General features: G+C 44.4%; 2 protein-coding genes across 2 annotated transcripts; both read left to right on the top strand.

The window, feature by feature from the left end:
- Nucleotides 1-222: 222 nt before the first annotated feature.
- Nucleotides 223-3,060, top strand: LOC139285372 (serine/threonine-protein kinase pim-2-like). The gene is made up of 8 exons (XM_070905936.1): nt 223-277; nt 692-1,015; nt 1,480-1,574; nt 1,666-1,713; nt 1,848-2,060; nt 2,344-2,521; nt 2,645-2,833; nt 2,969-3,060. The coding sequence occupies exons 1-8, from the start codon at nt 223-225 to the stop codon at nt 3,058-3,060; spliced, it is 1,194 nt and encodes a 397-aa protein (XP_070762037.1).
- Nucleotides 3,061-19,007: 15,947 nt separating this feature from the next.
- LOC139285375 (serine/threonine-protein kinase pim-2-like) lies at nt 19,008-21,851 on the top strand. Its single transcript, XM_070905938.1, has 8 exons — nt 19,008-19,062; nt 19,474-19,797; nt 20,271-20,365; nt 20,457-20,504; nt 20,639-20,851; nt 21,135-21,312; nt 21,436-21,624; nt 21,760-21,851. The coding sequence occupies exons 1-8, from the start codon at nt 19,008-19,010 to the stop codon at nt 21,849-21,851; spliced, it is 1,194 nt and encodes a 397-aa protein (XP_070762039.1).
- Nucleotides 21,852-22,901: the final 1,050 nt, after the last annotated feature.

The raw sequence follows: 22,901 nt of genomic DNA on the forward strand, positions 1-22,901 counted from the left end.
AGGTTTTGGTCACTATGGTTATTTCAGCCCGCTCTCTAACTGTGATGTCACAGAATGGAACTCCGGTGATCAGAATCGACACGTAAAGCGTCAGAACCTCAGAACACACAGAGAGACAAGAAATCCACTCGCACTGAACATTTCAGCAGAGCCAAACACAACTTCTGGAGATTCACAGTAACTTTTCTCAACCGTTGGTATAGAGAACATTTACTGAGCAACATGAACGTGAATTCCTCAGAGATTCTCCGTTCTCTGGACTTCGAGAACAATTCAAGTGAGTGTGAACTCCTGGCAAAGACCTGCAGCTGCTTTTCATGCACCGCAAAAAGTTTTCAGTGTTAATATGTACAATTGTAATCTGCAACAAGTAACCACAGCTGTCCAGAGGGGGTTGAGGTCAGGATGGTGGATGGGCACGTAGAGCGTCTGACTTTCATGCAGGAGATCAGAGTTTGTGTCCCGTCAGACCTTTTTTTAAAGGGACACTTTTTTTAACCGTTACTGCGATCTTCCCACGACCTTAACCATACCATAGTTACCATGTGCAGATATTGTAGGAAAAAATGAAAATAATTTCAAAATGTTGGCACTGAACGTTACAAAGCAAAGTTGTTGAACGTAACAGAGAGTTTTGCAGAACCATCCAATATGAACAAGTTGATGTTCACTGGGTTTATCTCACTTGTAGAGATCAGTGGCAGCACCACCGAACCCAACAACGGCATGGGGGAGGACTGCCGGGTGACCAGGAGCAAGAGGAAGGCCAGCATTAAGCCAGAGTCACCCAGAAAAAGGCAGAGGTGTGCCAGCGGCCCCACTGAGGTGGCAGTGGAGGCTGTGACGGCCAAGGGGACCAAGAGAAAGGCCAGCACCACAAGAGAGTCCCCCAGTAAGAAGCAGAGGGGTGGAAGCAACAACGCCAACGGCTGCGACCTCCCCCCAAGCTCCTGTGGCCCTTCAACCTCCAACCAGAACAACGGGAGCTCGTCCGTCTCAGCCAGAAGCAGCCGAGGTAAGCTGATAGTGTGAAAGAACACGAGAGAGAGCTGCTGTTTGTACGTGAGCACATCCAGCACTCCTGGCTACCGCCTGGCCAACAGATAGTCCCACACTTAACCCCCCATGTTGGTTTTTACACTTTGGTTTTTATTAATCAGACAAGATGCAACATGTTAATTAGCCAGCTTTAGAGGGGCTGGCAGGCAGACTTTGTTACCTCTGGACAGCACCAGCTGTTTGCCCCCACCCCCAGCCTTAAGCTAAGCTAACTTGCTGCTGGCAGGTTCAAGGTCTTTGTGATTTGAAGCAAACTGTAATTAAAATTTACACATGAGGAAGTTTGTCAGCTATAATGCAGAACAGATTTGACTAACCCCCAGGTTAACAACCACTGATTTCAACCACAGAGGGGTTAGGGTGGGATGTTCCTCACGAATGTAGTAAAACGTGAATCTGTGTTTGTGTTTGTGTGTGTAGCCAGGTTTGAGGCCAAGTACCTGCAGCTCGACAAGCTCGGAGAAGGAGGCTTCGGATCAGTTTATGCCGGCTACAGGAAAACGGATTATTTACCAGTAAGTATTACGAAGGTATTCTCACATCACACATGCACACACAGCCATCACTCCCTGCACTAACCAAAGCACTGCTGACTCTGTCCTGTAGGTGGCGATCAAACATATCCCGAAAGCAGATGTGGCGAGTCGACCAATGGCGAGTGACCTGATCTGAGATCATTGCATATCTTTGTTCACCTCCTTGTTACTTTGTTGTTGATGAAGAAAGCACACACATACACGACCACGTCTATCAAAACACTCACATTGTCGTTATACTGTATCCTTCAGGTCCTGAATGGAGAGACGTGCATGGTCCCCCTGGAGGTGCTCCTCATGGTGAGCGTGGCACATGGACCAGAGGAATCTGCAGCTGTGTCATTGTTAGACTGGTATGACCTGGACAAGGAGGTTCTCCTGGTCATGGAGAGACCAGTCTCCTCTGTGGACCTGCTGAACTTCCTGAATGACAACGGTGGTCCCGTGGAGGAAGACCAGGCTAAGGTACTGAAGCTAGGTGGAGCAAGTTTCTGTGCCAGTGTATGGATGCAAATTTGCATCCACTCGTGTCTTTGCATTGACTTCGTATGCTGTCGTGGCTTCGCATTCAGTGTGAACACGCCTTTATATCCGTGGTTTAAATAACTGTCACCTGGCCAAATGAACTGAACTGAACTTTGAGGAACATCTTTGTGTGAAAGCTGCAACTTTGTCACATAATGGCAAAGTACCACCCCACAGTCCCTTCTTCACCTCACTCTAACTCACCTGTTTGTCTCTGTCTCAGAACATCGTGAAGCAGCTGGTGAAAGCAGCCATTCAAATGCACTCCGAGGGCGTCTTCCACCGTGACGTCAAAGCAGAGAACGTCCTTATTGAAACCTGCTCCGATGTCCCTCGAGTCCGGGTCATAGACTTTGGGTGTGGCTGCTTCGAGAAGAAGGGATCTCACCGCGACTTCTCTGGTACGACGTCTGGCTTCTGCTGCTGCTCTTCATCCATCTGTTGATCTCTGGAGTGATGACTTTCATTGAAACCTTCTACTCATCCTTTGTTGCTTTCTGTCTCCATCTGTCTGTGTTTTGTAGGAACCCCTGCGTACGCCCCTCCCGAGTTTTTCATACGGGGGAAATACAAGGCAGGCCCCACCACAGTCTGGCAGCTGGGTGCGCTGCTCTTTGAACTACTGGAGGGACACAAGCAGTTTACCACCACCAAGTTCCTGCAAAGGAAAATGCAGTACAGCCGCGAGATGCGGATGCTGAAAGTGTCCAGAGGTAAGACAACACTGGTGTCAATGCAGTACCTGAGTTTTGGTTCTAATTGTGTGCAAAGCTTTTTCCCTCCATGTTCCCACAGACGGCTGCAGCTTCCACCCTAAGCTTTGCTTCGTTCTCTGTCTCTCTTCTCAGACTGCCTGGAGTTCTTACAGATGTGTTTGGTTTTGAACCCAAAGGATCGCATCACTCTGAAGCAGATGCAGCGGCACCCCTGGCTCAACTAGTGCTGCACAACCCACCCCCCAAACACCTCCGACCACCCCTTGTGCCAGGAACTGATATGGGCCTGTAAATATACAGCCGTGGCCAACAGTTTTGAGAATGACACAAATATTCATTTTCACAAAGTCTGAGTCTGAGTTAGAATAACAGACTGGAAGCTTTAAAAGGAGGGGGGTGATTGAAATCATGGTTCTTCCTCTGTTAACCATGGTTACCTGCAAGGAAACACGTGCAGTCATCATTGCTTTGCACAAAAAGGGCTTCACAGGCAAGGATATTGCTGCTAGTAAGAGAACTTCAAGGAGAGAGGTTCAATTGTTGTGAAGAAGGCTTCAGGGCGCCCAACAAAGTCCAGCAAGCGCCAGGACAGTCTCCTCAAGTTGATTCAGCTGCGGGATCGGGGCACCACCAGTGCAGAGCTTGCTCAGGAATGGCAGCAGGCAGGTGTGCATCTGCACGCACAGTGAGTCGAAGACTTTTGGAGGATGGCCGGGTGTCAAGAAGGGCAGCAAAGAAGCCACTTCTCTCCAGGAAAAACATCAGGGACAGACTGATATTCTGCAAAAGCTCCAGGGATTGGACTGCTGAGGACTGGGGTAACGCAGCCATAAATGAAGAATGGAACCAAGACATCCTCCGAGAGCAACTTCTCCCAACCATCCAAGAACAGCTTGGTGACGATCAATGCCTTTTCCAGCATGATGGAGCACCTTGCCATGAGGCAAAAGTGCTAACGAAGTGGTTCGGGGGAACAAAACATCAAACTTTTGGGTCCATGGCCAGGAAACTCCCCAGACCTTAATCCCATTGAGAACTTGTGGTCAATCCTCAAGAGGTGGAACTCCAAGCATTGATTATGCAAGAATGCATGCCATCAGTCAGGATGTGGCCCAGAAGTTGATTGACAGCATGCCAGGGCGAATTGCAGAGGTCTTGAAAAAAAAGGGGGGAACACTGCAAATATACTTCAGTATACCATAGTAACATCTGACAAAAAGATCTCAAAACACTGAAGCAGCAACCTTTGTGAAAAACAATACTTGTGTCGTTCTCAGAACGTTTGGCCACGGCTGTATGTGTTATATGAATAAATATGCCATCCTCTGACTTGTAATGTCCTCCAGCATTTTGTGTTGATTAATACTGGAAAATGTGAATAACTGAAATTCTTTTTTATTTTCATCCTGAAACATGAACATGAAGTATTTTCTTGGTGATTTAGTAAAGGGTTGGCCAGCCATCTAAATACTCATCATCATGCTGATGCTAACCACTGAAGAAAAATTCATTATTGACCTTCACTTCCAGTGTTGGCATTTGTGTTTCATTATGTGTTTATAACAATATGTCATCACAGAAGTTGTCCGAGTGGTCGTTCAAAACGTGTGTTCATATAATATTTCTCCGTCCAAACACACAGTCCCAGCAGAGACTCACTCTGAGCCAAAGATCGTCTTTTTAACCTGATGTCTGTGGTGAAGTCAGGTCACATGACCGCCTCAAAAATATAAATATAATATAAAAAATATATTGAATAAGATTCAAGGATATAGCCTGACTACGCACCCGGAGACTTCCACCCAGGGAAACAGTCGCAATTTCACAATATTAGACATATACTAACCCAATCAACACACAGGTTCATTCACTTATGAAAGCCAAAGACGTGTTTTTTCCAAAATCAAAACGACACCATTTTATTGAATGTTCACAGGTAAGAAGCAGAAATAAACCAAACGGTGTCAGGTAGGTCTGGTTCCTCCAGCATCTGGTACTCCAGAAACTCAGCTGAAATCCGGTCCTGGTCCCTTGCGTCCTCAAAAGGAAGAAGGTGTTTGTATCTGGGAATAGACAACTTTGGACAAAGTAAAGCACATCATCCACATGCAAGTCTTGTCTCTGCCTGAGGTCCACAAACTCCGGGGCGTCATTCAGCGGGAGCTTCTTCAGAGCATTTCCTGTAGACCTCAGCAGGAAGTCTGTTGAATTTGGTGACATCACTCGAGGGAGTCTCACCTGCTTCATGCAGCCTCGTCAGCGTGGCCTTTGTGGTCAGTCCAATACCAAGTTGGAGGTCTGAAGGGCTATTTCTCACCCTTGCACCATCTTGCCCCCACTGTATACCTGTAGATTATTGCAGTTTTCCTACAATGGTCAAATAATATATTACAGTCAATTCAAAGTCTGCATATAGCCAAGCACAGTCAAAACTCCGGTGCTCTTGCTCCGGCCATTTTATCAAGAATGCATCGGCAGGTGACTTGTGTGGACAAATATCTTGGAATGCATTTCACAGCCACCAGCAGGAATGGCGGAGGAGAGAGCTCGCAACTGTAAGCTAAAATTTTCCCAAATATTACTGTTGTTGTGTTGTTGTATTTTTTGAGGGGAGAACTTCGTTGTTTAAACTTAAAATCTGTGGTCAGTTTATTAAAATCGAGCCTACGTGAAAATCTGCTCCGACGTTTTCGGAGATTTGAGTCCCGCTAGCGTGCCTCGGCAGCCAGCCATCGCTCGTGGTACCAGCAGCCCTTTTGAAAATTGCCGCTGGCTCTGATGTCTATGTAGCGGTTAAACATGACATATAATTCATTTTGGGTATATCTAACGGGAAGTTAAATCTATTATTCCTTCCCAGGCAAATCGGTTTGGCCGAGGAGAAAGTTAAGGTTCATACTTATATACATCTTTTAACTTGAGCTGAGTTCATGATATGGACTACTAAGACTACGCTGGAGGCCCACGGTGTCCCCCTGATGCCTGAACAACATGGGTGCCACCAGCCAGATAGTCTCCGTCCTGTTCAGCACCATTTCCTCCTCCTCCACCACCACAGCCGTCTTTGCGGATAACTTCTTCACCAGCCTGGAGTTGGTGCGGTACCTCAAGGACCAGAACTGCAGGTACACAGGGACAGCCAGGGACAACAGAGTAGGCCAGCCTCCGCTCAAGTCCATCAAGGAGATGGGGAAGAATGATGGGATCCTGGCCCTCAGGTGGAAGGACAACAAGGTTGTCACTGGGGGTGGAGCCCATGTCCTCAGTCCACCGGTACTGCAGGAAGGAGCAAGTGAGCTGCCCTGCTGTCATCAAAGGCTACAATGCAAACATGGGGGGCATTGACAAGAGCGACATGCTGGTCCCCCTCTACCGTACCCCCTTGAAGTCCAAGAGGTGGTACGTGCGGTTGTTTGCTTATGCGATTGATGTCAGCCTCACGAATGCCTGGGTCACCTACAGGCGGGACTGCAAGGCTCTCGATGTGGCTGGCCTGTCACTAAAGAACTTTAGGCTCCAGGTGTTCAAGGACGCCAGCAGCCAGAAGCCAGTCACGTCTCGCCCCCGAAGGAGCTCAACAGACCTCAGCACCTCTGTTGATGTCCCCAAGTCTGTCCGGGGACACCGCAGCCACACCCCAGCTGATTCTGTGCGGTTTGAGTTTGACCTGTCCCAATTCCATGCCCCTGTCTACACCAACCGCCAGACCTGCAAGTACTGCAGCAAGACGGGGAACATCAAAAGGTCAGATGTGGTCTGCAGGGTGTGCAAGGTCCACCTGTGCCTCAATGCAGAGTGTAACTGCTTTCTTGACTACCACCAGTCAGCCGCATAAATGACTGGACTGGACATTGATGTTATTGATTGTTATATTTGTTAATACGTTATATATATAATATATATATATATATATGTGTTATTTATGTTCTATAAAACATGTTAAAAATAAATGTCCCTTTAAGTTTATGTGTTTTTCTCATATTTTTTATATATTCACCTTTTAGAAAATGTTTTACCCCAGACGGGCGAGGAACCATATATGGTAACTTCACTGATCTTGATTTTCAACCTAAAAATTGAATTTTTTTAAAAAAAATTGAATTTCCAAGTATTTCAATGAGTGCCTGATAAAGTGTTAAGCAATATTCTATCTAGGGACAAATGAGGAAATCCGGGCCCTCATTGAGTGGCGGGCGACCAGCAATGGCCTGTTCACCGGCAGGAGAAAATCTGCAAAAAGTGGATGGGATGAGTGTTGATTTTCAGTGCTTTTATCATTGCCTGTACATCTGGGGAAGGGTTGGGGCCAGATTTAGGCAATCTCCATCCATAATGATTAATATCTTGTTGAAGTGGCAGTGTCTCACTCTTTTTTATGTTTTTGTTTTGCCCCAGCACTTTTGTTACCAGAGAGAGAGGCAGTGGCCAGAGATATTTGTTATTGTTTGAGAACATTTTTGTTCAGTTCGAAATTCAACCCAGGCAAATTCATTCTTGAAAGCAACGGTGTATTGTGTATATTTACAACAAAACCCCCCAAAAGTCCTATATTTTACAGTTATAAACAGTTATTTACAGTCAGGCAGTTGAATTTAAATGAACCAGAATAAGAAAAAGGACATTGCAACAAATGAACTTATACAACTTATATACACACATATCTCTTTCCATGTATCCATGTATCTATGTATCTGTCCTTTGCCATCTAAACTATGTTTTAAATGCTGTCCAACTTCTAGTGAGCGTGACTACATCTGGACAAGTTTACTGCCTAGATGTAGTCATGTTCACCCAGACATGCAGGCAGTTCATCCGGAGCAGAAAGCTGTGCAGCAAGCCTTCCTCGGACACCGTTCCCCGACAGGTCCCTCACATCGACCTCTGCGTTGCCCACGTCATCCTCGCTGTCATCTGGGCCCGGGCCTTCTGCCTCCTCCTCCTCCTCCTCCAGGATATCACCTGCTGCCATACAAATGTTGTGGAGGACGCAGCAGGCACCAATCACCTTCAATCATGTTCCTTCCTCTTGCGTTGTGCCTGTTGTACTGGACTTCAACGTGGCCTGTTAATCAAAATTCAAGTACAAAATGTATGGTGTATTTCAAAGTCACCAAAATAATTCAACACTGAATATGCTGTGTGTGTTTAATATTCTTTCTGGCTACAGGCGATATGAGGTCATGATAGCAACAGGACGCTGCAGGCACGGATATCCTCCGTCCCCTAACAGAAAGCACCCAGCTGGTGGATACAGCGCCAGTTGTACATGGGAGATCTGTCAAGCACAAGCGCATCATGTGCAGATCCTGGATTGCGAATGTACACATCAAGAAATGAGGAGTGCCTCACGGCCAGCGAGGCGAACAAAGCCGGCCCCCACCTCCTCCATAATCCTCTGGTTTGGGGAAATGAATAGCTCTGTGGAAGATGGTCATCATTTCCTCCACAACGTTGTGGACGCTTGTGTCTGCAGTTACCCTGCAAGAGGCTCCACATGCCGGCCAGCAGACTGTGACCAGCACCTCAACTTCATGGCTCTATCCATGGGCTTTTTGCCGGGGCAGCATCTGCACCAGCATGTTTATGTTGTTCCTGGATAGCCTGAAGGCTGGTTTCAAGTCAGCTCCAGAAAAGAATGTGAGGAGGATAGGCACATGATCATTCATTTCTGCACACATTTGTGAAGTACTTTGGTCCCGTAGGAAAAAAAAGCAGAAAAAGAATCTCTTTTTTTTTTAGATTGTTCAAACATTGTTTACTTCCTATTTCTTTCATTGCTTGACAGGCAGTGTAAGGGCACATCTGTCTTCCCAGGTTCTGAGTCAAAGAGTGACTGTAGCCTTCATGATTACTCTATCATAGACATCATGTGTCCTTTCTGTGTTGAAGTCTGTCCTGGTTAATGACTAATGATGTACGTGATACAGATGAGGTACAGGCACTTCTTGCATTAATATATAGTGATGTTTGTGCACCTAGCTGTACACGGCCTGTCAGACTGAGTATCAACCTCTTGGTGTTCGAGTACCAAGATGACAAACCGTGGGTGTGTATGTGGAATGTAGGCTAATCCATTTCAATACTATTAAACTATTAAACTGCAATAAAAGTTTTTTTTTTTAATGTAATCTGTTTGAGAGAGGTGTTTGTCCATCCTATATGAATGACGATAGACTAAATATTAGAAACACCTCTCAGTATAACCCAGTACAGTTCAACAGCACCACAAGTACAGCTGACACAGAAAAAAATGACACCTCAATAAATACTTCATATAATATTAACCTGCATTGGTTTGTATCTAGGTGTTCCGACGAAACTGGCAACCTGTCTGCCCTTTCACATGTAGACTTGGCGAAGGAGCATAATGGTAACAAGAACGTACAAAGCCCGACAGACATGCTAATATGGCCCGTCTCCCCTCCATCCTCCGCCGCATCCTGGCTCTTATCTCGCTTCCTCTTCAGCTACTTTATAAAGCATACCGACAGCAACGGCTGATCACCACCTGATGCTCAAATGCTGAAGTACCTCCATGTACTTAGTGTCACAAAACATGCAGGACTCTGAGCAGAATAAAATATGTATTTTAGAGTGGCCCTAAATGTGTTATGTGAGGATAACTTGCCATCAAGCATGTTCTTCCTCTTAGTGCTGGATTTAAACCAGCAGGAAAGATCGACACAGGAATCTTCAACATCAAAGCCTGACAATGGGGGGCAAAAACATTTGTTAGCAGTTGTGACCGTCAAGCCATTACCCTGAAGTACACCGAGCCACCAGCGTGTGCAGCCAAGAATGTAGATGGATGGATTTTGGTCCAGGACCCGGCTCTTCATGGAAGTCCTGATTCCCAGATCGACACTAGCATTGTCAACTGCAAGGGCCACAGAGTTGGTCCCTGGGATATTGTGCCCTTCCAGCACCTCATTCATTTGACTGAATATGGCCTCTGCAGTGCCGCGGCTGGTCCCTGATGTCACGTTGGCGTGGAGAAATTGTTTACTCTGCAGTTTAACGGTCACTGGATTCATCTTCTCTCTCCCTGTGACGACACAAATGTTTCCAACACTTGAATGTTCCCAACGTGTGACCTCGTGATTTATTGCTCATAGGCTATATTCATGGTCAACATGAACAAAGACACAACAGTATTGTTGGACCCGTCAGTGGCCAAAGAGAAGGCCCGATCACAAAGATTTTTCACACTAGCTCATCCATCAAGTAAAGGGCTACACACTTATTCATGATAGCTGAATACTTTTGGGCTGTGTTGGAATCAGGGAAACACTGCTTGAACAGCCAACGGGATGTTGTGCTGCACCATTGTCATGGCCACCTTCACTTCGGCTCTTCTGGTCTGTGGACGTGTAATGATGAAAGTACCCCCACTAAATAACCATAACACCACTGCACTTAACCAACTTGTATACTTATATATAACTTTTATCATGTGTGTCTCCAGTTGAGCCATCTTAGTGCTTTGTGTAGCACTGCTGTTACACAGATAAGCTAGGACCAGGTTCTAGGTTCAGAGGAAAAGGTTTAGTAACTAATAATTAAAAATAATAGACCACAGACTAAAGAATAAGTTGAACATGCCGGCTTATTTATACAAGAATGAAATAGGAATACACAAATTACAGCACAAAACAAAACACAACCTCTTCACACACTCTAGTTCAAGTAGCCCTTTACATCAGAAGAAAAAAAACAAAGTTTCAGGGAGTTTGGATAATTTGGATTTTAGATCAAAACTAATACTCACCTTAGGTTACTTTAAGTTGTTTAGTTCTCTGGTTTTCTGTTTTTTTTAGTTGACTCAGTTCTAGATTTTCCTTTGATCTTAATTAGGCCTATTTAGTAATTCAGTTTGACCCTCATTTAGTTCACTTATTCGGTACACTATTTTAGTATACAAAACCCATTTTGCATTACCACTTTGGCATGAACAAAAAAAAACAGAAGAACATCTCACTGATGGACCCATATACAAACTCAAAATGACTACTATAAATCAAAATCAAAATAATTCACTATGTATGCACCATACAATTTATTCCTACCGCGATGCAGGTGTGGATCAGTGTTCTTATCCTGGAGTTTCTCTTCCAAAAGCAAACACCTGTCCAGTTCTGCCTCTCCTAGGGGCGGCTCGCCATCTTTGTTTTTTCCTCCAGCTCCGTGCGTTCACCACCAAGCGTTCCTCTGTAAGACCTGGCCTGTTGTAGATTACAACAGAGCAATATACGTACCAACACTTAATACTATTTATTTCTAATCAAACCATGAATATAAAAAGAACACGTTCTTAATTGCAAGTCAATGTAACCTGAACCGCACCCCAAAATGGCGACGGCGTTCACACCGTTTTACGGTGAGGTTCCACTTGACCAAACCTGTTGCATGTAACTTCTTAGCTCACTTTAACCAAGAAAAAACCCCCACACAGTATACAACATAAAATATATTCACACTGCCTCAGCTTAGCTACGGGCCATTTTAGCTGTACATTTAGCTCAAAACACATGACAATTAGCATGGCAATTTACACGACAAGAAAATACTCACCAAATCCTTGTTCAAACAACAAAAACAGAATCCAGCAGCGTGTGCAGGAAGAACACAAAGCCTCCCAAAAATATGGGGGGAAAAAAAAAAAGTTTACACTCCTCAAAACTTGTGTTTTTACTCCGCCAAACAACGTTATTTCCCTTCTCTCTCTATTGTTCCTCTCTCTCTCTCCAGTAGGCGGCGCTACAGTGACACCGACTGGCTGTTACTGCTGCACGCGTTAAAGGAACAGTACACACGATAAACTAGCAAAATGAACAGTGTAATAGTGACTCACATTGCATTCATCACTTGTTTAATAAACTCTTTGTGTGTTTATTGATATTCTAACCTAGGTTACACCTGCATTGTGAAATTATCCATTTTAGATGAGTTGTCAACCATTTTTTGTGTTATTAAGTGCTCTGCCCTGGTGTCTGCATTCTCACTCATGCCGGCAGTGAAAAAGTGAAAAGGTGTAGTCCCGGGCGTGACGGACGGCCAGTCCTTGGTCCACTGTGAATTCAATTTGGAGCCATATGAGGCTGCCCCTGCATTCTTCCTTTTCTTTGATGGAAAAAACCCCAGCTTAAACCAGCTTAAGATGGTTGCTGGTTTTAGCTGGTTTGAAGCTGGTTATGCTGGTTAACTGGGTTGATCAAGCTGGTGACAGGCTGGTGCAGCTGGTTGGCCATCCTCAGCGGGGCCAGAGGTCAGGCTGGTCAGCCAGCTTGGAAAAGTCGGTGTCAAGCAGAAATAGAAGGTTGGCCAGCTGAGAAAAGCTGGGTCAAGCTGGTGTAACTGGTAGGCCAACTCGGTCAAGCTGGTGTCAGGCAGGTGAAGCAGGATCAGCGCTCAAAATTAAAACTTCAATATTAAACTGACGTATCTCTGTACAGAGAGCTGCATAACTCAACCTGACATTTTGAATGAAATGTATTCTTCATTTACTATGTATTATTATATAATACAATAATTACAAGATAACATGCTAATATTCCCACTTTCTCCTCTGATTTTAATGACACCGGACAAAAGGTCACATCTGATGACCACATAAGCATTTAATATACAACCCCAGGTCTCCCAGACCTGTGGAAGAGGGAATGAGCTTGAATGCAAAAAAATAAAAAATAAAAATGGTGGCTGAGTACTTACATACTGTAATTTGTAGAAAAACTGTTCTGCATTGTTTTACCCATGTTAAATGCATAATAAATAAATATAAGTTTGTTGTGACAATACAATACTAGCCCTGTAACAATGCACAGCAACACTACAAACTGTTAAGAGGACAAAAAAAAAACATTTCAATGTAAATGTTCTGACATGTATACATTAGTGTCCGATGAGGATATTGAAAAATTGTTATTAAAAATGAAATACTAAAAAAAGGCTGTCTGAATACTGCGAACAGGCAAACCTAAAACTGTTAACGTTTAATTCTGCAAGCCTTCATTGACATCACTCGATGTCATCACAGACAAAATTTGATAACTTTCCAAAAAGGTTTAAATAAAAAATAAGGGAGAATAACACAAAACTATGTATTTGAAATTTTACAATCAAATGTCATTTCATATTGAAATACTCAAATGGGTAGAAATTAACAAGAGTTGATCCACACCAAGTTAACTACACGGTAAGTGTTTTTTATTGATTATTTGTCACTTTTCACGTTTGTTTACTTCATTACCGAGTGGATCATTTGAACGCTCCCAGTTGCTTTCTTCTGGTGACTCTGAATCTTCTTCTGAAGTTTGTGGTTTTAAAAAATAAAGCTTACTTAAGTACCGTGTGTTCATCCAAAGCCTGATATATGTTATTCCTCTGTGCTGTAGACCTTCGTTGTTTTCCAAAAGCTATTAAAAACATGATAATGAGACACACTGCTGCACTGGGTGACATGTTCCTTCATCCAGAAGGCGACGACTAGTTTTGTTATAGAAACGGCTTCAAAGGCAAATAACGGTGGCAAAATGTCAACCCGCTGGAGAGCATTTCCTCGTACATCAGACGCCACTGTGCACGAGCAGGAACAAGGTTCCGTTTAGAGCTAAGACTTCATGCTGCACTGTAAATTGTAATTAACTTCAGTACAAAGTGGAGAGGCTGTCATATGTAGCACAAAAAGTTATGTCAACAGAACCGCGGTCCTGAAAAAGAACGTGCAGCAATGTCGCTCACGGTCGGTTTTGCTCGGCACATAAGATTTGTTGACAATAACAAAAATGTAGAAAATATCCTTTTAAAGGATCTAAACTGTGTAAATACAGTAGGTGCACCAGCTCAGTAGAAAAAAACAGAAATGATGATGAAATTCAGCTCAAGCTAAATTTGTATATTTGCTCACAAATACATTTGAACTTGAACAAGCTACCATTTTGTAACATACTTCATTTCACAGCAGCAACTAACAGCATTGTAGGAGTCTTAGTTGATGTACAGATGGGTGACGCTTTGAAGGAGCCTGTGTACGTGAACTGTGTTAATAGGGTGCTGTTCCTCCGTGAGCCTCCAGAACAGACTCACTGCTGAAAACTGAATCAGGAGCTCTGTAGCAAACTCTTCGGTAGTGTGACTTAAGTTCCTATTATACTGGCAGATAGCTGCAGAGTGAAAATACTGGAACTGTGAAACTAAAGAATCATAACCTTGGTGACCTTCCAGGTGGCATTAATCTTTTTCACGTCACAGTCATTTCAGAGTGGATTCATTATCATCAAGAGATTTCATTCTCAAAATGTTCCTCATTTGCAAGATGCCGTCTCTCGTGTCCAGGTGCATCCGTCACATGTTGTGAGTAATCTGAGTGGGCCTCGTCCTTGTGAAGGAGATGACATGTACGTTAAAAAGGACATGAAGTGAACAGAATGTACCTCAATCACTTTCATGTGCAGTGTGATCCCCCACTTGTGAAACTTCTCCATCTGAGGAGACCTGGTGTTCCTTCGTCATATCAGATGGATCAGCTTGCTGTCATAAGGTATAATCCGTGAAGAGGTGGAGGTAATGTAGGCAAGGACTCAGGGCTGCAACGACCATTTTCATTATCAATGAATCTATCAACTATTTACTCCATTAATTGATTAGTTGTTTGGCTCAGAAAATATGAAAAATGTTGATCACCGTTTCCCAAAGCCCAAAACGACGTCCTTAAATGTCTTATTGTCTCTTGACTAAGAGGCCTCAACACAAAGGTATTTAGTAAGATGGGAAGGTACATATTTCTTCCACAAGTTCTTCAGCCGTTTGTTTTTGACTGCTCACTCCGAAATTGGTGTCCAAATCCGTAGTGTGCATGTGAGCACTCATGTGTTAGTCCTTGGGCACGGCATGTTTGACCACAATGGGACAGAAATACTCCAAAAGAATAGCAACATTATTTTTTATATGATCTTGGCTTGTGGCTAACTTGTTAGCAATACACACCTAGCAGACACAGCACTGTGTTATCATTTGTCAGGAGTTCCCTTTCTGTTCAGCTGACAAATGTAAGTCCATTATTAGCTGTACTGAAGTCAACTCACCTGTCAACCTTTTGAAAACAAGAAATTAGACATAAAGCCCTCAATGCATAAACACATTTCTTCATTTCACGCTTTGGTTGCTGATTAACTAGCTGTGTTCACAGGTATTTTAGCGGAGATTAATCACTCAGAAATAATGTGTAAAAATATTCCTTTTTTCAGATCCACATTGGAAAAGACATCCGGCTGCGAGGGGGAGGTGTGGAGAAATATCCAAATCACAAAGGACTCACTCCTTGTAAAAGAGTTGGCTGGACCCATACGGGGTGCAGTAGAGCTGAGGGGGAGAAGCGTGTCTGTGAAGGAAAACATGAATACAGAAGCAAAGCCTCCCTTAACACCATGCAAGCTTCAGACCCTCAAAGGTATGCTGCACACCCCCCCCCCCCGACACTGAATGTCATTTTAAACATTGCATGTGTTTGATCCAGTCACAGTGCATGTTCAGAACACAATGTCATATGTTTCACTTTTTCCACAGTGCACAAATGAAAATAACCATAAAAAGGCTGATTAATCAGTTTTTTCCTCTTTCTCAGGAGTGCTTCAGCGGATGGTTGAAGGCACACAACATGGAGAAGACAGAGGGAGAAGCCGGTGGGATACATTTCACAAACAAAACTCAAGACCTGGTGGAAAAAGGGCAAAAAAAGTGTAAGGAAACCATTTGACAAAAATGTAGTTAGGGACAGTTGTTAGAAATGGTGTTTTGGGAAAAAAATGTTTGTAATAAATTATTTTTCCACTTCAAATCACTTGTGTGTGTAGTATTTCTTTTTTTTTTTTTTACAGACAATAAATTGTATACATTGTGGTACCTGTTTGGTAAGGTATGTGCTCTGAACCAAACTGATACACATGTTTTTACCTTATTAGTGTATAAACTCTGCTTACAGACCACTAATGTTACTCATTAGCCCTGCCCTTTTATTGTTCTCTGAAAGTTTCTCTGGACTTGTTTTCCAGGTAAGGGAAGAGGCCTGATTTTTGTAGTCAAAACTATTTGTTCAAAACAGTGTATTACAGAAAACAGGGGCTTTATGCACAAACTGAGCTGGTTTTGAAGAGTTTTGGGTGTGTGTGTGTGTGTATCATCATCTATGATCAGCTTCGCCATAAAGCTGTCTCAGCTAAAGTATACTCAAGACCTTACCAGTCTGACCAGCGCATAGAGGATGGTGACCAGCTTGACCACTGGGACCACCCGTTTCCAGCTACGACCAGCAATCCTGCCCAGCTACAGTCCCCAAAACCCCCTCTAAACCAACAAACCAGCCCAGCCTAAGACTGACCAGCCTGGTCGGTCTAAGCTGTTTTGTTTTTTAGCAGGGACTCTGAGATTTAATGAGCTCATTGAAAAATGTAGACACTGACTTAACCCATTGCAAATTGTAACACTAACATAATGGAATCAAAAAGGGGAAGTGTGGTAAACAGCAAGCTACAGTTGGTAGGTGTTTGCTAGCAAATGTTGCAATAACAGCTGGCTACTTTACTCACCTCTGGTGGAGGGTATTGTGAGCTAGCCATGGTCTCATTTCTGAAGATTGCACTTGCCTCATCTCCATTTTTCACATCATCCTCTCCTCCGTCCCTCCTCCTCGTTGCATTCCTGCTGCGTCTGTCCCCGTCTCCTTAAAATATCTCAATAAACTCATTTGGATTAACAAAGTTGATCAAATCTTTTTTTGAAAACATTCATAGTAGCTAGCTAACTGGTTGCATATATGGCGTGGCAGGGGGCAGAATAAGGAGAGAGGACCGACAACGCCACCTGGGGAATTGCACCCCAGGAAATATTATCAAAAGCCTTCAAATATTGCTTGAAAAGTTATAGTAAGAACGTTATAAAAAGAACACATATTATGAATTTAGCCATAAAGGCCTTAATACAAAATCTAAAACCCTAAGTACTCTCTAAAACTGCCAGTCCAACATAAACTAAGCAAAACTGGGGAAAGTGAGCGGAGGCCACTTGTGGAGAGGCAGACTACACTGAGGAGGAGGAGGGCCAAGGGGTGCTGCCACCAATTCACCTCAGGTGCAACACAGCAATCCTCACAGCAAAAAATGGTGAAATATGCACATGTGTTTCAGTACTTGTACTCACATGCATAAAGCGTAGGGACCTCACCATGAGTGCCTAGCATCCCACAATATGGCGCTCTGCTTCACTGATGGAAAGAAGTCAGTACCAGAAGATTCAAAACAGCCCAGTTGGTTCTGACAGCAGATTCAGAAAGAAGTCACTCAAAACAAAGGCAAAACTAAACAAAGCAAAAGCAAGACGAGGCTTACACAGAGGACGTCAGTTGAGTAGGCAGCCATTCATCGTGGCCCACGACACATTCGCATACACACGACTAAAACAATGTGGCCATACGCTGCCCAGACCACGTCCGAGTGTGGTCTGAGCGATCGGATCCCAATGCGTCCTCAGTGTGTCTTAGATGCCTTCACACTTCCACTTGTGATCGACTCACCCAGCACGACGTCCATTAAATCCCTGATCTGTTCCTGTCTGCCGGCTTGTCTGCGTTTGGGTCCAATCCCTGTTGCCTCGCACTCTACCCCCTGACAATACGCCAAAACGTTTAAAAACCTCACTAAGTAAAAATGATAGGCAACAGACCAGAAACACATTTTACCGTAGTGCCACTTACTGTAGCTGAAGTCTAACAAACATCATTGTCTTCTAAAATAATGTTGCGTGCATCATTTCACTGGGACAGGATTTGGAATATATCCAGAATATTAAGGTAGTTGGACTGTATATTTGTGCTTTGGGACTCAGTTGCCTAGTGTACGCCTCAGTTTGAATGAGGTTGTTCTCAATTGGCATAATTATATAAATCAAAGGGAAAATGCTTCCAGCATCAAGAAAACAGAAAACAGTAACTATGTTTGGTGTGAACACTCCCTCTGATGATGATGATGATGATGATGGAAGAAATCATTCATCCTAAATCAGTGGCCAGTTACGACTCTCAATGTGCATTCACACTGCAGGCAACACATATGAAAAGTCACCAGAGGTTCATTCATTTATCCTTGATATGAAGTTATTATTACTAAGGTTCAGGAACAAGACCACGCCTCTCACGCTCACTAATCCAATCACCTGTGCCTCTCTAATTCATATGATGAATCCTAATAATGTGGACATTGAATTGGGACAGTATTTGGGCTGTGACATTTCACAGGTCATTAAACAGGTCATTGTTTGCTCATGTGACAAGTTGAAATATAATAAATACAGCACTGTTTAGCCTGTGTTATAGGTCCAAAGCACATTAAGTTCATGGTCTTTAATGTTAAAATCTGTAATGTTAGAAACAAGACCATACACTTATGATAGAAGATTGGGTAAAATGTAAAATGTTTAAAAATGTAAAAATGTTAGAGAAGTTGTTTGTATTGCATTGTTCACTTTGTTTCAATGAGCTGTCAAACTGTTGATCTGTGATCGGCTAGATCGCCTCAATCTGAGATCCTAGGATCGCTTGGTTTGGTCTCCACCCACATACCTGGGGAAGTCGCGGTCTTTTCCTCATTACGGCGAAGTTATCGCTGAGGCAAAGATCGTCACTGCTTGTATTTATCTCCCCATTTTATTTAGGGGCGTAACACTAACATGTTGGCCACATAAGCTTGTGTGTTTTAAGGTTGTTCAGCTGCCACCAAGTGGCCAATAAATAAATAAATCCATTAATGTAGCTTCACAATGTTCCTTCTTTAATAAACACCTCATTGAAGTATACACATTGTACTACTGTTATTATTATTATTTCAAGTGTGTGTGTAATGGAGGATCTACAGTGTATGGCTGTAGTACATGTTGTGTGTTATAACCAATGGTTTTAAGGAGGTTTTGGTCACTATGGTTATTTCAGCCCGCTCTCTAACTGTGATGTCACAGAATGGAACTCCGGTGATCAGAATCGACACGTAAAGCGTCAGAACCTCAGAACACACAGAGAGACAAGAAATCCACTCGCACTGAACATTTCAGCAGAGCCAAACACAACTTCTGGAGATTCACAGTAACTTTTCTCAACCGTTGGTATAGAGAACATTTACTGAGCAACATGAACGTGAATTCCTCAGAGATTCTCCGTTCTCTGGACTTCGAGAACAATTCAAGTGAGTGTGAACTCCTGGCAAACACCTGCAGCTGCTTTTCATGCACCGCAAAAAGTTTTCAGTGTTAATATGTACAATTGTAATCTACAACAAGTAACCACAGCTGTCCAGAGGGGGTTGAGGTCAGGATGGTGGATGGGCACGTAGAGCGTCTGACTTTCATGCAGGAGATCAGAGTTTGTGTCCCGTCAGACCGTTTTTTTAAAGGGACACTTTTTTTAACCGTTACTGCGATCTTCCCACGACCTTAACCATACCATAGTTACCATGTGCAGATATTGTAGGAAAAAATGAAAATAATTTCAAAATGTTGGCACTGAACGTTACAAAGCAAAGTTGTTGAACGTAATAGTTTGGCAGAACCATCCAATATGAACAAGTTGATGTTCACTGGGTTTATCTCACTTGTAGAGATCAGTGGCAGCACCACCGAACCCAACAACGGCATGGGGGAGGACTGCCGGGTGACCAGGAGCAAGAGGAAGGCCAGCATTAAGCCAGAGTCACCCAGAAAAAGGCAGAGGTGTGCCAGCGGCCCCACTGAGGTGGCAGTGGAGGCTGTGACGGCCAAGGGGACCAAGAGAAAGGCCAGCACCACAAGAGAGTCCCCCAGTAAGAAGCAGAGGGGTGGAAGCAACGACACCAACGGCTGTGACCTCCCCCCGAGCTCCTGTGGCCCTTCAACCTCCAACCAGAACAGCGGGAGCTCGTCCGTCTCAGCCAGAAGCAGCCGAGGTAAGCTGATAGTGTGAAAGAACACGAGAGAGAGCTGCTGTTCGTACGTGAGCACATCCAGCACTCCTGGCTACCGCCTGGCCAACAGATAGTCCCACACTTAACCCCCCATGTTGGTTTTTACACTTTGGTTTTTATTAATCAGACAAGATGCAACATGTTAATTAGCCAGCTTTAGAGGGGCTGGCAGGCAGACTTTGTTACCTCTGGACAGCACCAGCTGTTTGCCCCCACCCCCAGCCTTCAGCTAAGCTAACCTGCTGCTGGCAGGTTCAAGGTCTTTGTGATTTGAAGCAAACTGTAATTAAAATTTACACATGAGGAAGTTTCTCAGCTATAATGCAGAACAGCAGGAGAAGATTTGACTAGCCCCCAGGTTAACAACCACTGATTTCAACCACAGAGGGGTTAGGGTGGGATGTTCCTCACGAATGCAGTGAAACGTGAATCTGTGTTTGTGTTTGTGTGTGTAGCCAGGTTTGAGGCCAAGTACCTGCAGCTTGACAAGCTCGGAGAAGGAGGCTTCGGATCAGTTTATGCCGGCTACAGGAAAACGGATTATTTACCAGTAAGTATTACAAAGGTATTCTCACATCACACATGCACACACAGCCATCACTCCCTGCACTAACCAAAGCACTGCTGACTCTGTCCTGTAGGTGGCGATCAAACATATCCTGAAAGCAGATGTGGCGAGTCGACCAATGGCGAGTGACCTGATCTGAGATCATTGCATATCTTTGTTCTCCTCCTTGTTACTTTGTTGTTGATGAAGAAAGCACACACATACACGACCACGTCTATCAAAACACTCACATTGGCGTTATACTGTTTCCTTCAGGTCCTGAATGGAGAGACGTGCATGGTCCCCCTGGAGGTGCTCCTCATGGTGAGCGTGGCACATGGACCAGAGGAATCTGCAGCCGTGTCATTGTTAGACTGGTATGACCTGGACAAGGAGGTTCTCCTGGTCATGGAGAGACCAGTCTCCTCTGTGGACCTGCTGAACTTCCTGAATGACAACGGTGGTCCCGTGGAGGAAGACCAGGCTAAGGTACTGAAGCTAGGTGGAGCAAGTTTCTGTGTCAGTGTATGGATGCAAATTTGCATCCACTCGTGTCTTTGCATTGACTTCGTATGCAGTTGTGGCTTCGCATTCAGTGTGAACACACCTTTATATCTGTGGTTTAAATAGCTGTCACCTGGCCAAATGAACTGAACTGAACTTTGAGGAACATCTTTGTGTGAAAGCTGCAACTTTGTCACATAATGGCAAAGTACCACCCCACAGTCCCTTCTTCACCTCACTCTAACTCACCTGTTTGTCTCTGTCTCAGAACATCATGAAGCAGCTGGTGAAAGCAGCCATTCAAATGCAGTCCGAGGGCGTCTTCCACCGTGACATCAAAGCAGAGAACGTCCTTATTGAAACCTGCTCCGATGTCCCTCGAGTCCGGGTCATAGACTTTGGGTGTGGCTGCTTCGAGAAGAAGGGATCTCACCGCGACTTCTCTGGTACGACGTCTGGCTTCTGCTGCTGCTCTTCATCCATCTGTTGATCTCTGGAGTGATGACTTTCATTGAAACCTTCTACTCATCCTTTGTTTCTTTCTGTCTCCATCTGTCTGTGTTTTGTAGGAACCCCTGCGTACGCCCCTCCAGAGTTTTTCATACGGGGGAAATACAAGGCAGGCCCCACCACAGTCTGGCAGCTGGGTGCGCTGCTCTTTGAACTGCTGGAGGGACACAAGCAGTTTACCACCACCAAGTTCCTGCAAAGGAAAATGCAGTACAGCCGCGAGATGCGGATGCTGAAAGTGTCCAGAGGTAAGACAACACTGGTGTCAATGCAGTACCTGAGTTTTGGTTCTCATAGTGTGCAAAGCTTTTTCCCTCCATGTTCCCACAGACGGCTGCAGCTTCCACCCTAAGCTTTGCTTTGTTCTCTGTCTCTCGTCTCAGAATGCCTGGAGTTCTTACAGATGTGTTTGGTTTTGAACCCAAAGGAGCGCATCACTCTGAAGCAGATGCGGCGGCACCCCTGGCTCAACTAGTGCTGCACAACCCACCCCCCAAACACCTCCGACCACCCCTTGTGCCAGGAACTGATATGGGCCTGTAAATATACAGCCGTGGCCAACAGTTTTGAGAATGACACAAATATTCATTTTCACAAAGTCTGAGTCTGAGTTAGAATAACAGACTGGAAGCTTTAAAAGGAGGGGGGTGATTGAAATCATGGTTCTTCCTCTGTTAACCATGGTTACCTGCAAGGAAACACGAGCAGTCATCATTGTTTTGCACAAAAAGGGCTTCACAGGCAAGGATATTGCTGCTAGTAAGAGAACTTCAAGGAGAGAGGTTCAATTGTTGTGAAGAAGGCTTCAGGGCGCCCAAGAAAGTCCAGCAAGCGCCAGGACCGTCTCCTCAAGTTGATTCAGCTGCGGGATCGGGGCACCACCAGTGCAGAGCTTGCTCAGGAATGGCAACAGGCAGGTGTGAGTGCATCTGCACGAACAGTGAGGCGAGGATGGCCGGGTGTCAAGAAGGGCAGCAAAGAAGCCACTTCTCTCCAGGAAAAACATCAGGGACAGACTGATATTCTGCAAAAGCTCCAGGGATTGGACTGCTGAGGACTGGGGTAACGCAGCCATAAGTAAAGAATGGTACCAAGACATCCTCCGAGAGCAACTTCTCCCAACCATCCAAGAACAGCTTTGGGTCCATGGCCAGGAAACTCCCCAGACCTTAATCCCATTGAGAATTTGTGGTCAATCCTCAAGAAGCGGGTGGACAAACAAAAACCCACAAATTCTGACAAAGTCCAAGCATTGATTATGCAAGAATGGGCTGCCATCAGTCAGGATGTGGCCCAGAAGTTGATTGACAGCATGCCAGGGCGAATTGCAGAGGTCTTGAAAAAGAAGGGTGAACACTGCAAATATACTTCAGTATACCATAGTAACATCTGACAAAAAGATCTAAAAACACTGAAGCAGCAACCTTTGTAAAAAACAATACTTGTGTCGTTCTCAGAACGTTTGGCCACGGCTGTATGTGTTATATGAATAAATATGCCATCCTCTGACTTGTAATGTCCTCCA

Source organism: Enoplosus armatus, chromosome 5, assembly GCF_043641665.1.
Source record: "Enoplosus armatus isolate fEnoArm2 chromosome 5, fEnoArm2.hap1, whole genome shotgun sequence".
In the NCBI taxonomy this organism is placed as follows: domain Eukaryota; kingdom Metazoa; phylum Chordata; class Actinopteri; order Centrarchiformes; family Enoplosidae; genus Enoplosus; species Enoplosus armatus.